The following is a 14,102-nucleotide window of genomic DNA, read 5'->3' on the forward strand; positions in this document are numbered from 1 at the left end:
GCCCGTTTACATTCAGGGTAACTACTGAAAGATATGAATTTAGTGCCATTGTATTGCCTGTAAGGTGACTGTTACTGTATATTGCCTGTGTTCCTTTCTGGTCTATGTTACTTTTAGGCCCTCTCTTTGCTTAGAGGACCCCTTTCAATATTTCTTATAGGAATGGTTTCATGTTTGCAAATTCCTTTAGTTTTTTGTTTGTCCTGGAAGCTTCTTATCTCTCCTTCTATTTTTAATGACAGCCTAGCTGGATATAGTATTCTTGGCTGCATATTTTTCTCATTTAGTGCTCTGAGGATATCATGCCAGTCCTTTCTGGCCTGCCAGGTCTCTGTGGATAGGTCTGTTGCCAATCTAATGTTTCTACCATATTAGGTTACAGATCTCTTATCCCATGCTGCTTTCAGGAGTTTCTCTTTGTGTCTGAGACTCGTAAGTTTTACTATTAGATGTCAGGGTGTTGACCTATTTTTATTGATTTTGAGAGGGGTTCTCTGTGCCTCCTGGATTTTGATGCCTGTTTCCTTCCCCAAATTAGGAAGTTCTCTGCTATAATTTGCTCCAATATACTTTCTGCCCCTCTCTCTCTTTCTTCTTCTGGGATCCCAATTATCTTAATATTGTTTTGTCTTATGGTATTACTTATCTCTCAAATTCTGCCCTCGTGATCCAGTAGTTGCTTATCTCTCTTTTTCTCAGCTTCTTTATTCTCCATCATTTGGTCTTCTCTATCACTAAATCTCTCTTCTGCCTTCTTTATCCTAGCAGTTAGAGCCTGCATTGCTGATTGCCCTCCTTAATAGCTTTTTTTATTTTGACTTGGTTAGATTTTACTTCTTTTATTTCCCCAGAAAGGGTTTCTCTAATATCTTCCATGCTTTTTTCAAGCCCAGCTAGTATCTCTAAAATCGTCATTCTGAACTCTAGTTCCGACATCTTACTAATGTCCTTATTGATTAGGTCCCTGGCAGTCAGTACTGCCTCTTGTTCTTTTTGTTGAGGTGATTTTTTCCATCTTGTTTTTTTGTCCAGAGGAGAATAGATGAATGAGAGAACAAAATGCTAACAGGGTAACAACAACCACAGAAAAATATACACTAAACAAATCAGAAGAAACCTGAAACCTGAGGAAAAGAAAGGGAAAGAAAAAAAAAGATAAACAAACAACAACAACAACAAAACAATATGATCAAATATGATCAGGCTGGTGCATAGATCAGTGCCACACACTAGATTTTGGGTGTATTTTGGTCTGTTAGAAGAAAGTGCCTCCCAAAATTTTAAAGAAAGAAAAGCTTATACATGTACAAAAATGAGGGTAAATATGATGAAGGGATGGAATATGACTGTAAAGATGAAAATTATAAAAGATTTTATAAAAGAAATTGGTAAGATAAGAAGTTGACTGAAAAAAGAAGGAAGAGAAATTTTTAAAAAAAGGGGGGGAGAGAATGTGATCAGGGAGGAGACTAGAACAAAGCCATATACTAGAGATTTAGGGTATATTTTGGTCTTATAGAAGAAACCGTATCCCAAAATTTTAAAGAGAGAACTTATATATATATATATAACAAATAAGGTTAACTACTATGAAGGGATAGAATATGACTCTAAAAATAAAAAATAAAAAAAGATTTTTTAAAAAAGGGATTGATAAGATGTTGGTTGGAAAAGGGAAAAAGAAATATTCAAAAAAAGAAAAAAGAAAAGAAAAAGAAAGTTAAAAAAAATTAACTTTGAAAGACTAAAGAATCATGGGAAAAAAGCCATGAATTCTATGTGCAGTATTCCCCTAGCGCTGGAGTTTTGCCATTCTCATTGATCGGTAAACTTGGTCTTGACTGGTGGTTCTTGCTGATCTTCTTGGGGAGGGACCTATTGCCGTGGTTCCCAAAAGTCTCTGCCGGAGGCAGAATTGCCCCGCCCTTGTCGGTCTGGGCTAAGCAATCTGCTCGGGTTTGCTCTCAGGAGCTTTTGTTCCCTGCAAGCTTTCGGTACAGCTTTGGAGGACGAGAGTGAAAATGGTGGCCTCCCAATCTCCGCCCCGGAGGAGCCAAGAACTTGGGGCCCCACTCCTCAGTGCACCCCCAGAGAAAAGCAGTCAATCACTCCCATCTCCCCAGTCTCCGGCCGCACTCCGTGCTCACCCGGCCTGTGACCCAGCATTTCTATCTCTGGCACCTGACCCCGTGTGGAGTCTCCAAACCTAGCAGATCCCTGTGGTGTGCTCCCGCGCCACTCCTCCCCAGGGAGGAAGGGGAGTCTCCCCAGATCTGCCGCTTGTTGGGTCCCTGCTGGAGGAGCAGTGGCCCGACTGGGCCACAGATCACGGTTTATGGCAACCCCGAGCTGAGAGCCCACTCCTCGGCTCCGTCTCTGCAGCCGGCTTCCCGGCTCTGATACCTAGGAGCTCTGCCACACTCAGGCACCCCCAGTCTTTCTGTGACCCCGAGGGCCCTGAGACCACACTGTCCCAGCGAGGTTTCCACCCCCCGCTTAGCCACTGGAGTGACATCCCTCAGCGGAGGCGACTTCTAAAAGTTCCGATTTTGTGCTCTGCTGCTCTATCACTTGCCAGAAGTGGCCGATGAAGGCCCCCTCCCCCGCGATCTATCTTCCCGAATATCGCCTCGGATTCACTTCTCCACACGTCCTACCTTCCAGAAAGTGGTCGCTTTTCTGTTCAGAGAGTTGCTGCTATTCTTTTCTTCAATCTCCTGTTGAGTTCGTAGGTGTTCAGAATGGTTTGATCCCTATCCAGCTGAATTCCTGGTACCAGACGAAATCCAGGTCTCCTACTCCTCCCACATCTTGCTCCTCCCCCTCCTGAATAAGCAATTTTGTCTTACTAGAAAGAGAAACTAAATCTCTTTCTAGGTGCAGGGGGTAAGGGATAAACAAAAACGAAGTTGCTAACTTCATAGAGCTGACACTCTAGTGGGAGGAGACAAATAATATGTACATAAATTGATACATACATACATTTCTGGAAGTTATAAGTCATCTTTTAAAAGAAGAGTAAAGAAAGAAGTTGCAGACAAGAGAGTTGCTATTTTATAGAGAGAGAGAGAGTTCTGAGAAGGTGACCTCTGAGCAGATACTAGATTAAATGGAAGAAGGAAAACATGGATATCTATGGTAAGAGCCTACCAGGCAGAGAACAGCCACTGCAAAGGCCTTTAGAGGGTGCCTGTCCAGTATTTAAGAAACTGTCAAGAGACCATTGTGGCTGTAGTGGAGACAGCAAAGAAAGAGAGTAGTAGAGGGTAAGGCCAGATGGTTAACAAGGGACAATATCATGGCAGGGAAACAGCTGAGACTAGGATCTTATTTGAGAAAAATCAGGGTTGTGGGTGGCACTGGGGGTCTTAAGAGAGAATTAATATGACCTAACATATCTTTAAAGGTTCACTAAAATTGCTGTGTTGTGAATAAACTGGTAGTGGGGGTGGGCAAAGGTAGACACATAGAGATGAGTTCGGTGAGAGATAAGGTATTTTGGACCTGATAGGTAGCAGAAGTTGTGATAAATGGTCATATTCTAGAATATTCTCAAGGTAGCCCCAACAGAATTTTCAGGCACACCAAATCTGAGAGAAAAGAGGTAGTTGCGGTCTGGGTAACTGGAAGGGTGGACTTGCCATCAACTGAGAAGTGGAAAACTGCAGATCCACTAGGTTTTGAGGAGAAGATCATGAATTTGGTATTAGACATTTTAAGTTTGCAATATCTATTAGATATCCAAGATGGAAGAAATTAAGGCATATGTTTGCTAAAGATCAGTCTATTAGAGAAGGGGAAATGAGGACATCAGACAGAGAGAAGTTAAGCAGGAAGGGGCAGGATCTAATGCAAACATGGAGAAATTTTCAGAGTGGAGGACAGACAGTTGTTCACCTACTTACAATCTGGGAGATGAGTTAAATGGGCACAGACAAGTAGGTGGGTAACCAGGTTGGTAGGAATCAGTGTAAAGTTTCTGCTAGCTGCTTCTATTTTCATAGTGAAGTAGAAAAGAAAATCTTGTTTCAATAAATTAGTGAATCCCTTTCTACTCCCCTGCTTAAAACCTTCCATCCACTTTCCCTCACCATTGGAATAACAGCCAAACATTTTATCACAGCCCACAAGGCTGCACAGGACCCGGCTCTCACCTATCTTTCTCCATTGCCTAAAATGTTTCAGCCACAGGGGTCTTATTTTCATGCCTCAGACATGTACAAGACAAACTCATACAAACCTTGGGTTCTCTGACTGGGATCCTCTGTCTGGGACAAGTAAAAGAGGTACCCTACCCTCCCAAGTTTGGCTAATTCTTGTCATATAGGTCTCACCTGAGGAGTCCCCTCCTCAGGCCTTTCTTGAGCATCCCATCTAAAGGGGTACCTCCTCTTATCAAAAGTTATTTTACTTACATGTTACTGTCCACTTCTTCCCACAAATGTGTTTCATGAGAAACTAGCACCCCCAGCCCACCCCCACTTTCTCGTTCTCTCTCCTCTGACCTGCTGTTAACTTTTCTTCTCAATATTCATTACCACTGTATATTTATTTGGGCATTATCCATCTCCAATAAGAGAGTAATAGCTATATCTGGCACACAGTAGGTGCTCATGAGTATTTGCTAATGATCGTATTTTATAAAATTAAATGAAAAAAATGCAGGTAGAGCATACAACAGAGCAGTTGGCACATAGTAAATCTCAATAAATGTTAGCTGCTACAATGATGACAACAAAGACTAGCATGGCCATAATCACAAGCACAACTATGAAAGGCAAATCCTCTGTGCCCTTGAACCAATCCCCTTTCTGTTGTCAGAGGCTTTCTCTCATTAACTGTACGTCCCTTCTTCCTCTTTACAGGCTCCTTCCCTTCCACTAAATATGTGCAATATTTTACTACCATTTTTAAGAAATCAGTTAAAAATATACTTTTCTTAACACTGTCTTATCTGGCACAGCCAAGTATCATCTCAGTGTAGCCACAAAAAAAGGAGTAGTCTATACTAGCTCACAGCTGGTTAAGCAAATCTTGAATGATCAAACTCATTGTTATTTACTGTTTTTTTCTATTAACTAGTTTCTTCAAGTTGAACAAAACTATTGCATGGTTAAAATACTAATAATTATAAAATATTATACAATGGAAGGTAAATCTATTAATCTAACTCAGTCTTTCCACTCCAAGGAAATCAGGTATAGTTTGTGTATCTTTCCAGAAATTATGTATGCATATCCAGACATATAAATATCCTTTGAAATATCAAACAGGATCATATTGGGCACATAATTCCACACCTTGGGTTTCTTTCAGTTAATGAAACACTTTGAATGGCTTTCTAAAGTTCACATTAAGAGCTATATTATTCTTTGTACTGACTACATAACATTTCATTGTATTGATAAAATGCCATCTATTTAACTAGTCTCATATTTATTATTTATCAGCATTTAACATGTTTTCAGCCATTTGCTATTGTAAACAATGTTGCAAACCATATACATATATCCTTGCACAGTCCTTCAAATATGTATAAATAAAATCTTAAAAGCAGAATTGCCTGAATAAAAGGCACATGTGCCTTCAGTTTTTTACTGATATTGCCAAATTACCTTCTAAAATAGTTTTATTAAATCACCAGAATTTTCTACTCCTCTAAATAATAAAGTTATTAGTAACTGCAGATTTTTGGTGAAGGAAAAGGAATAATTCCTGAAGCTCCTCAAATCAACTAAGAAAGGGAATGAAATCATTCCTAAAGAAAATGTTAACACTTTACCATGATACATATTTTTAAAAAAGAAACCAGCACTATTTCTGGGAAAGAATTATTTTCCCACTTTTGCTAATAAAAGTTCACCTCACTACTCAGAGTTTTTCCAGTCCTCAATAATTCTTTTTCTAAAACAACCTCTTAGGAACTCACAGCCAATGGAAACAGGAGTTGAAAGAAAAAGGAAAACATAAAACTCAGTTTCTAAGGAGCACAACAAGATTCTTAAGTTTCGGAGCAGTTCAGTGACTTTAAATTCTTACCGTTAGAGATGTTTTTAATTAAAAAAAAAACTTAGTGGATTCTTTAAAGGTTTCAACTCTTGCTGGTGAAAACAACAATTCTCTGCCTTATTTTTCCTACAGATTGCAAACTCTTTTAGGGTGAGGTGGAGGACGGAGTTTGTAACTGCTTCCTGCACTGCAGTCGCTTTTCGCGGATAATAGTTGTCCCTGCTCTAGCCAAAATAGCCGCTCTACGCCTGCTTCCCGCAACCCCTCTCTGTGACTCCCTACCCGGCTCTCCTCCACATCCTTTAACCCCCCCCCCCCTTTATCCGTGGACGCGCCTCCGGCCTCGCGCCCTCCCCCCCCCCCCGCGCTGGGCTCAGTGGAACAATCCATGACGTCATGAGGCCGCGGCTCAATCAGACGCAGCGTTTGGGAAATTTTAAACTTAAAGGCGGGGCGGCCCGTGCTCTCTGAGGCCGAGAAGGTAGAGCGTCTGCGCCAGTTCTCTGGGGTCTAGCCTGGCAGGATGGCAGAGGAAGGGGCTGTCGCGGTCTGCGTGCGGGTCCGGCCGCTCAACAACAGGTAGGTAGGCCAGACCGAGACCAGGACCCCGCTGCGGGCCTCCAGTGCGGGCCTGAGCCGGAGAGTCCCGGCTGCTCCTTCCCGGTTCCGCTGCTTGGTATCTCCGCCCCTTACAGATAGGTTTTGCGTCCCTCTCTGTAAGTGACGGAGAAGGATCGGAAGATCTAGAAGATACTTTCCATCTGTAGGAGTCTCTTAAACGTATAACTCAGGCTGGCAAACGTTAAAGACCTTGACGCCGGCCCTACACTGCCTTTCTCCATCTGAGCCTCCCCACCCCACCCCACCCCATTCCTTAAAGGAAGTCGTATCGGATAATTCTTACAGGCACTCATCACAGTTGGTCATTTTGCACTTAACTGCCTCTCCCTCTTCACTATATATTCCTTGAGAGCAAGGACTAGTCTGTCTTATTGCATTGTATTCCTAGGCACTCAAGACTTCATTCAGTCAATGACTGAATTCAACATCCAGAACGTTGAATGGCTGATATTTATTAATCCTGATTTTTTTTTTTTTTAGTACAGTGTCCACTACTAAACAGACACTACCATCGTTGCCTCTGTCGGATTCACATTCTAGGAGAGCAGACAGGAAATAAAGTAAAAAATATAGAATGTTAAGTTGACATAATGTTAGGGGAGTAATAAATGCTGTAGAGAAAAAGCAGAAAGGGGAAGAAATGAAGTCTTTGCTTCTCTAGTCTCTGGCCCTCACTCCAGAATACTAATATATTTTGTGTTTGAGAAATAACTGTTAAATACCACAAGGTGTTTAATAAATGACAATATCAAAATGAGGAATTTCCTATATTTAAAGGGCTCATTATCTAATGCATTAGAAAACAGTTATATAAACCATTACAATACATGGTAACAAGTGTTATGATAGGTGCAGAGTGTTTGCTAGAGGAGTCATTAAGCCCTCTGAGTTGACACCAGGGACAGGGCTGGTGTCAGAATGAAAAAATAGTTAAATTACTTAATGGGAAGGTAAGTCAAGGTATTCCAGACACAGAGGGGCTGCATTTCTTATTTTGAAAGAGAACTTCAGGTAGCTGTATGGAGTTAGAGATATATCAGAATTTAGAGCAAGATAACGTTGAAGAGAAATAAACATGATCCAAGTCTAGTGTGCCATATTAAGAATTTCAGATGGTTTTTTAAAGTTTTGAGCAAGAGGAACATGATCAGAGTTGCATTTTGAATGTATCTTTTCAGCAACCAGTACTGGGTAGGTGGGTGGAAATGAAGAACTTTACAAGGAAATTCCCATGAGAAGGCAGGAGATCACTGACCCCCCACTTAAAAGTGTTGACCCCTTAAAGGCAGATTTTCCAAATTTCTAATACATAGTATAAGTCGATATTGTCTTTTAAAATATTCTTCAGAAGATGGAATCTTTTATCTGTCATATAACATGACTTCCATGGCCAGTTATACTAAAATGCAGTGTTTTTATTCTTTCAGAGAAGAAGCTCTTGGAGGAGATACCCAAGTTTACTGGAAAACTGACAATAATGCTATCTATCAAGTTGATGGCAGTAAATCCTTCAATTTTGGTAGGTTTATAATAGCATCAAAAATTAATCTGTTATCCTTTTCCTATTAGGAGTATAAAAGTCTTATCAATAATACTGGATTTGTCATTAAAGATCAGACTAAACCTATAAACTGCTTCAGTGGAAACTTTAAAAAATTGTTCATCCATCATGTATGGTAAGTAAGATAATAAATTGATATTTAAAATGAAGTTATAGGAGAGCCTGGGTGGCTCAGTCAGTTAAGCATCTGCCTTCAGCTCAAGTCATGATCCCGGAGTTCTGGGATCAAGCCCTACTTCGGGCTCCCTGCTCAGCAGGGAGTCTTCTTTTCCCTCAGCAGGGTGCCCCTCACCCTGCTTGTGCTGTCTGTCTCTCTCTCAGATAAATAAATAAAATCTTTTTAAAAAAATAATAAATAAAATGAAGTTATAATCATAGTGCCATATGGTTGAAACTAATACTTCTTCCTCTTATTCATTAGTTTATTTGTGGCCCAAACCCCATAAGCCTAAAATATGTTGCTTCATGTCAAGTCATCTTTAAGATCTTTCTTTCAGTTTCGTATATATTTTCCACCATTATTTTTTTTTATTTTATTATGGTATGTTAATCACCATACATTACATCATTAGTTTTTGATGTAGTGTTCCATGATTCATTGTGTGCGTATAACACCCAGTGCTCCATGCAATACGTGCCCTCTTTAATACCCATCACCAGGCTAACCCATCCCCCCACCCCCTTCCCCTCTAGAACCCTCAGTTTGTTTCTCAGAGTCCATAGTCTCTCATGGTTCATCTTTTAAGAAAATTCTTTAAAGAATATATAGTAAAGATATTCCTTCTTTGTGTGCTGGAATAGAGCAGAGACCTACCCCAGCTTTTGTGAAACTTATATGGTGAGAGAGGCTTTAAATGAGTAATCACACTTGTGTTGACATATGCTTTATGAGAGTTTATAGCGGATCTAACTGGTCTATGTGTCTAAAAGGATACCAGTGACACTGGGACCTGCAGGATGAGTGAGAGCTAATTAGGACACAGGACATGCAGACCCTAAAGGTTGACTAGGCTGATTTGTGTGTTGATTTAATATGGATGTACTGCTGACAATGTGCCAGACATTGTTCTAAGCATGTCATACAGATTAACTCATTAATCCTCCTAACAAGCTTATACTGTAGGTACCTTTCTATTTCAGTGAGGAACTGAAATAGGCCTGGAGTCACACAGCCAGCAAATGGAAGAGTCAAGCTCCAAATCCAGCCACACTAGCATGCTGCCACTTAGGCACCTCAGAAAAACAGTGAGGTCCTCTCAACAACTTGAGGAGTAAGAATGGCTAGGTTGTTGAACTAGTATTAAACTAGAAAGCCATCATAAAAGGTTTTGGAGCAAAGATCTGTAAAAGAGAAAACAATTTCTGGTAAAGGACTGTTTTAGAGCATTAACATAATTTTTAAAAAGGTAAAACAGTATATCCCAGAGATTATAAAACCAAGAGTGAGGGATACAGAGACATTCAGACACATGATCTGTAGGTTCTCAGTAGCTATGTATGCCCATAGAAGATTTAGATTTATCCACCCATCTAAAGCAAATGGCATGAAGATTTGGATCATCCTACCATCTCTCCTTGCTCTGAAATCATAACCCCTAAGCAGCTTTCAGATGGCACTTTTGTTTCCATTTAGTTCTGCCAACAGGGCAGTTGTATGGTCAGAATGCAAACAGTCTGACCACTGAATTTCTTGTTGCAGGTGGATCCATTTCCTTCCTGATTTACAAATCCATTTCTTATGAGATTTTTACTATGAGGCCACCATTGAAAGAGTAGTCCATTTTTAATGTGCTAATTATGCTAACAAAAGCAGAGAACCACATCCTAGACTAGTGAACTCATCAGCACAAATGCTACTGTAAACCCAGCCTCCTTTAGCAGCCAGCCAGCTAGTCATTTCCTGTAACCTTTCAGCTTTGTTCAGGTCTCCTCTTCCATATGTGTCCATTTCTTAGTTTAGTTTGAGCTAGGCCTTCTTGTCAAATATGTTATAAACTTTAAAATTTCTCAGAGCATAGTAATAGTTCACATTTCCTAAGTATTAACCATATGTTCATAATAATTCTATGAGGAAGAGAATACATATCCATTTTACAGATTAGGTAATTGAGGCACAGAGACATCAATCTCCTTGCCCAAAGTCACACAGCTTATAAGTGGTAGAACCAGATTTGCAGACGGTCTGATTCTATACGCCTGAATTCAGCCGCTATGCCCTACTGCCTCTTAAAAGCACATAGGATAGTTGAGAAGTCTGACTTGTATTTTTTCTTTGTGAGGACCAACACATCTCACCTTATAGAGAAGTATCTTTTCAAAGGACCAATAAGTTGAAAAGAATATTGTGTCCTAAATATTTTATCTTACCATATCCTGACAATTTTATTTCTTTGGACAACTACTAAGAAAGAAAACAAAGTTGATTTGTTTGATTTAACCTCTGTGTGTATGTGTGTGGTTTTTTTTTTTTAGATCGTGTCTTTCACAGTAATGAAACTACTAAAAATGTGTATGAAGAAATAGCAGTACCAATCATAGATTCTGCCATACAAGGCTACAATGGTTTGTATTCACTGTAGAGATATTTTAGTATTGGTTCTCTTTTCAAGTATTGATAGTTTTACACCCTATAGATTCATTTTTAATCTTTGCATGTGTGTGTGTTTTGTTTTTACAGGTACCATATTTGCCTATGGTCAGACTGCTTCAGGAAAAACGTACACCATGATGGGTTCAGAGGATTATTTGGGAGTAATACCCAGGGCAATTCATGACATTTTCCAGAAAATTAAAAAGGTAAATACCTTAGCTAAATTTCTGGTATATACAGGTAAAAGTAGTAATAGTCTCTTGTAATGATGAAAGGAAGTAGGTTTATAGTTATATCTTCATTAGCCATGGGTAAAGAAGGCATAACATAGATTCACTTTTTCCCCCACAAACTTACTTTGTAGAGCTTAAAGTTCTTTCAGTCTTCCCCTTGAATCCTGAAACAACTAATCACAGCAAAAAGTGAGTGTTAAGGAACAGGAAAATCTTTCAGGAATGCTTAGCTCCTCCTTGCCTTTGTTTACCTACAAGTGATTATTAAGGAGCAGAGAAAAGTAGAGGTAGAGAAGAGGCCAGAATAAACAACCTAAGAGTTGGTTTTAGGTTTATTTTTTCATTATTTTTTCATTTTAATGATTTTTAATGTCCTTATTTGAACATTCGTTGGTAGGGTTTTATTTTGAGTTTAGAGAGTTGGACTGGGTGTTCTCCTAATTATTTGATACTATACTTTTCATTATTCCTGAAACATATTTTTATATTTTTGTGTTTATCATCAATATAAAACCATATGAGGTTTTGTTTCTTGTTTGCTTTGCAAAGATAATTTCTAGAATATTTTAATATTTAATATTAGCACATAGGTATTCAATATTAGGTTTTCACAAATGGATGATCTCTGATGTTTTTACACTTTTTTTTTTTCTTCCAGTTTCCTGACAGGGAGTTTCTCTTACGTGTGTCTTACATGGAGATATATAATGAAACCATTACAGACTTACTCTGTGACACTCAAAAAATGAAGCCTTTAGTAATTCGGGAAGACTTCAGTGTGAGTAACAAGAGTTGAAGTAGCTCTAAAAATAGACTTGCTTATTGGGGTTATTATTCTTGAACATTTCCCTTTAATTTCTATATTTCTCCTGTTTGTATGGTTTATTTTTTCTTAAGTGTTTATAAAGACAGCATATGAGCAATATGTATAGTTTTTAAACATTGACAGCTATAATATTTTGGTATAAGTGCCTTAAAAAAAAGCAAGATGGAAGTATCAGGTTAGAATTTGCTGTGCTTTGGTATAGGAAATAAATTGTACATATTATAGGTTTGCTTGTTATTTTCATACATTTTCCACTTATAACTTCCACAAATGAGTTCTGTAATAGTTGACACCTTCTTTTGAGATTCACACTTTTTAATGACTTCTTCTCTACTCTTATAATTAAACTTGTTTCAGAGGAATGTGTATGTGGCTGATCTCACAGAAGAAGTTGTTTATACATCAGAAATGGCTTTGAAATGGATCACCAAAGGAGAAAGTAAGACTTTATACTGTATTTCCCCAAAACACTTGTAAAAACTATTCAGTTAAATGTATTTGGCTTCAAATCACACTTTTCACTCTTAAAAATAAAAGTTAATGTTTTTCTTTGGATTTTAATGTATACAGCTGAAATATGACTTACTTTTTACAGAGAATAGACATTATGGAATTACAAAAATGAATCAAAGAAGCAGTCGCTCTCATACTATTTTTAGGATGGTAGGTAACTCTCTGTTTGGCCTTTCCAATTAAAAATGCACTAATTTTTTACAAGTTTTCTTTTCTGTCTAGATTTTGGAAAGTAGAGAGAAAGGAGAACCTTCCAATTGTGAAGGATCTGTCAAAGTGTCCCATTTGGTGAGTATTGATGGACCATGGTACTGTACCATATGGGCCAAAGCATAATTTAATTTGGCTGCTGGATGTTTGGTTTCATAAGAACTGTTAACTGAACTAAACAGGCAAAAACATGTATAAATTGGTAGTTTAGTCTCATTTGTGGACATGAGATTACTAGCTAAAACATAGGAAGAATTCAGAGGGTCTTTCTTCCTGTTATGTTATGGTTGCCTCTCCTAAAATTTAGATTGAAGGACTTTTCCTAACCAGAGTTCTTGGGGGAAGGCTTTCCATATGCATTTAAGAGTTAGAGTGTTCTTGGAATGGGGGTGGGGACTGTTCGGTTTGTTGTTGTTGTTGTTTTGTCTCAACCAATAGAATTGAGACCAGGAGATCAACAAAAACTAGCTCGGACTGTTAAATAGTAAATCACATTATTCAAGTATATTCTTAAATATAATAAGAAAATGTTTTATATTATACACGTAGTGTTTTAGACTATAAATCCCTTGAAGGGAAGAGTGATAATCTTATTCATCTTTATAGCCTCAACACATTATGCATAGTTTATGTTCAATACCTGTTTGTTAAACAGTGAATATATACATTATGTAAACTTTCCTTTCTCCACATAAAAAAACCTCCCATTTCCTTCTTGCTGTACTATATCATTTCTCTCTCTTTTTCTGTACTTCTTTCCTGTTCCTTGCCAATATTCTCTGTCTTCATGGTCTAAGTTTTTTAGCTTCATCTAGGATATGACTGAAGATTATTCTATTTGATTTGAAAACTTCAGGGAAAAAATAATAAATCTATAATATGTTTTTTCACTTTCAGATTTGAAAAATCAGAGTCTTAATTAAATATCTAATTCAGTTCACCTCAGTTATTTCACTGTACCAGCGTAAAATTTATTTTAGTATACTGGTCTTTGATTTAGCAACAACAAAAACACAAAACCTAACTTCTGTTTTGCTTTCTAAACCCAGTCTGTGATATTTCACTACAATTTTAACGTTTCTCTTAATTTATTTTTAATACTCTTGACATATTCAGTGATCCATTTGGTGACTTTTTCCATATTCTTTGATGCTCTATCATCTAGGGACTATAGATACCATCTGGTTCAACCCTTCACCTTCCCACTTACTCTAAGTATCTTCTTGGAAAGAAGTGTTCCCCAAAAAAGTCATTTTCTGGCTCTTTGGAAGTGGCCTTTATTTATTTATTTTTTTAAGTGTCTTTTGATCTTTCTGGTTCATAATATCTAGCTTCTTTCAGTTCTGCTCCTTCTCTATACCCTTTGTGGCTTCTTTTTCCTACCTTCCTATCAAAAACATAGGAGTGTTGTGGCCTTTCTTACTTCCTGTGTTTGCCCCCAGGCATTCTGTTATCATTTCTGTATTGATGACAATCAGACATTTATTTTATCTAGAGTCTCTGAGTTCTAATTCATGTCTTTGTAAAGATGATTATAAT

At 38.2% G+C, this 14,102-nt stretch overlaps 1 protein-coding gene across 1 annotated transcript in view; it reads left to right on the plus strand.

The window, feature by feature from the left end:
* The first annotated feature begins 6,503 nt into the window (after positions 1–6,503).
* The window catches only part of CENPE (centromere protein E), an 82,402-nt gene continuing 74,803 nt past the window's right edge, over positions 6,504–14,102 (plus strand). Inside the window, exons 1-8 of the mRNA XM_028091205.2 lie at positions 6,504–6,588; positions 8,058–8,149; positions 10,664–10,753; positions 10,869–10,987; positions 11,673–11,792; positions 12,198–12,279; positions 12,436–12,503; positions 12,576–12,641. Coding sequence (XP_027947006.2) covers positions 6,533–6,588; positions 8,058–8,149; positions 10,664–10,753; positions 10,869–10,987; positions 11,673–11,792; positions 12,198–12,279; positions 12,436–12,503; positions 12,576–12,641 — 693 coding nt within the window. The 5' untranslated portion in view covers positions 6,504–6,532. The remainder of the gene's footprint in view (positions 6,589–8,057; positions 8,150–10,663; positions 10,754–10,868; positions 10,988–11,672; positions 11,793–12,197; positions 12,280–12,435; positions 12,504–12,575; positions 12,642–14,102) is intronic.

This window comes from Eumetopias jubatus, unplaced genomic scaffold (assembly GCF_037043125.1).
Source record: "Eumetopias jubatus isolate StellerSeaLion01/CBP00866 unplaced genomic scaffold, mEumJub1_p1.0 scaffold_2, whole genome shotgun sequence".
Classification (NCBI taxonomy): domain Eukaryota; kingdom Metazoa; phylum Chordata; class Mammalia; order Carnivora; family Otariidae; genus Eumetopias; species Eumetopias jubatus.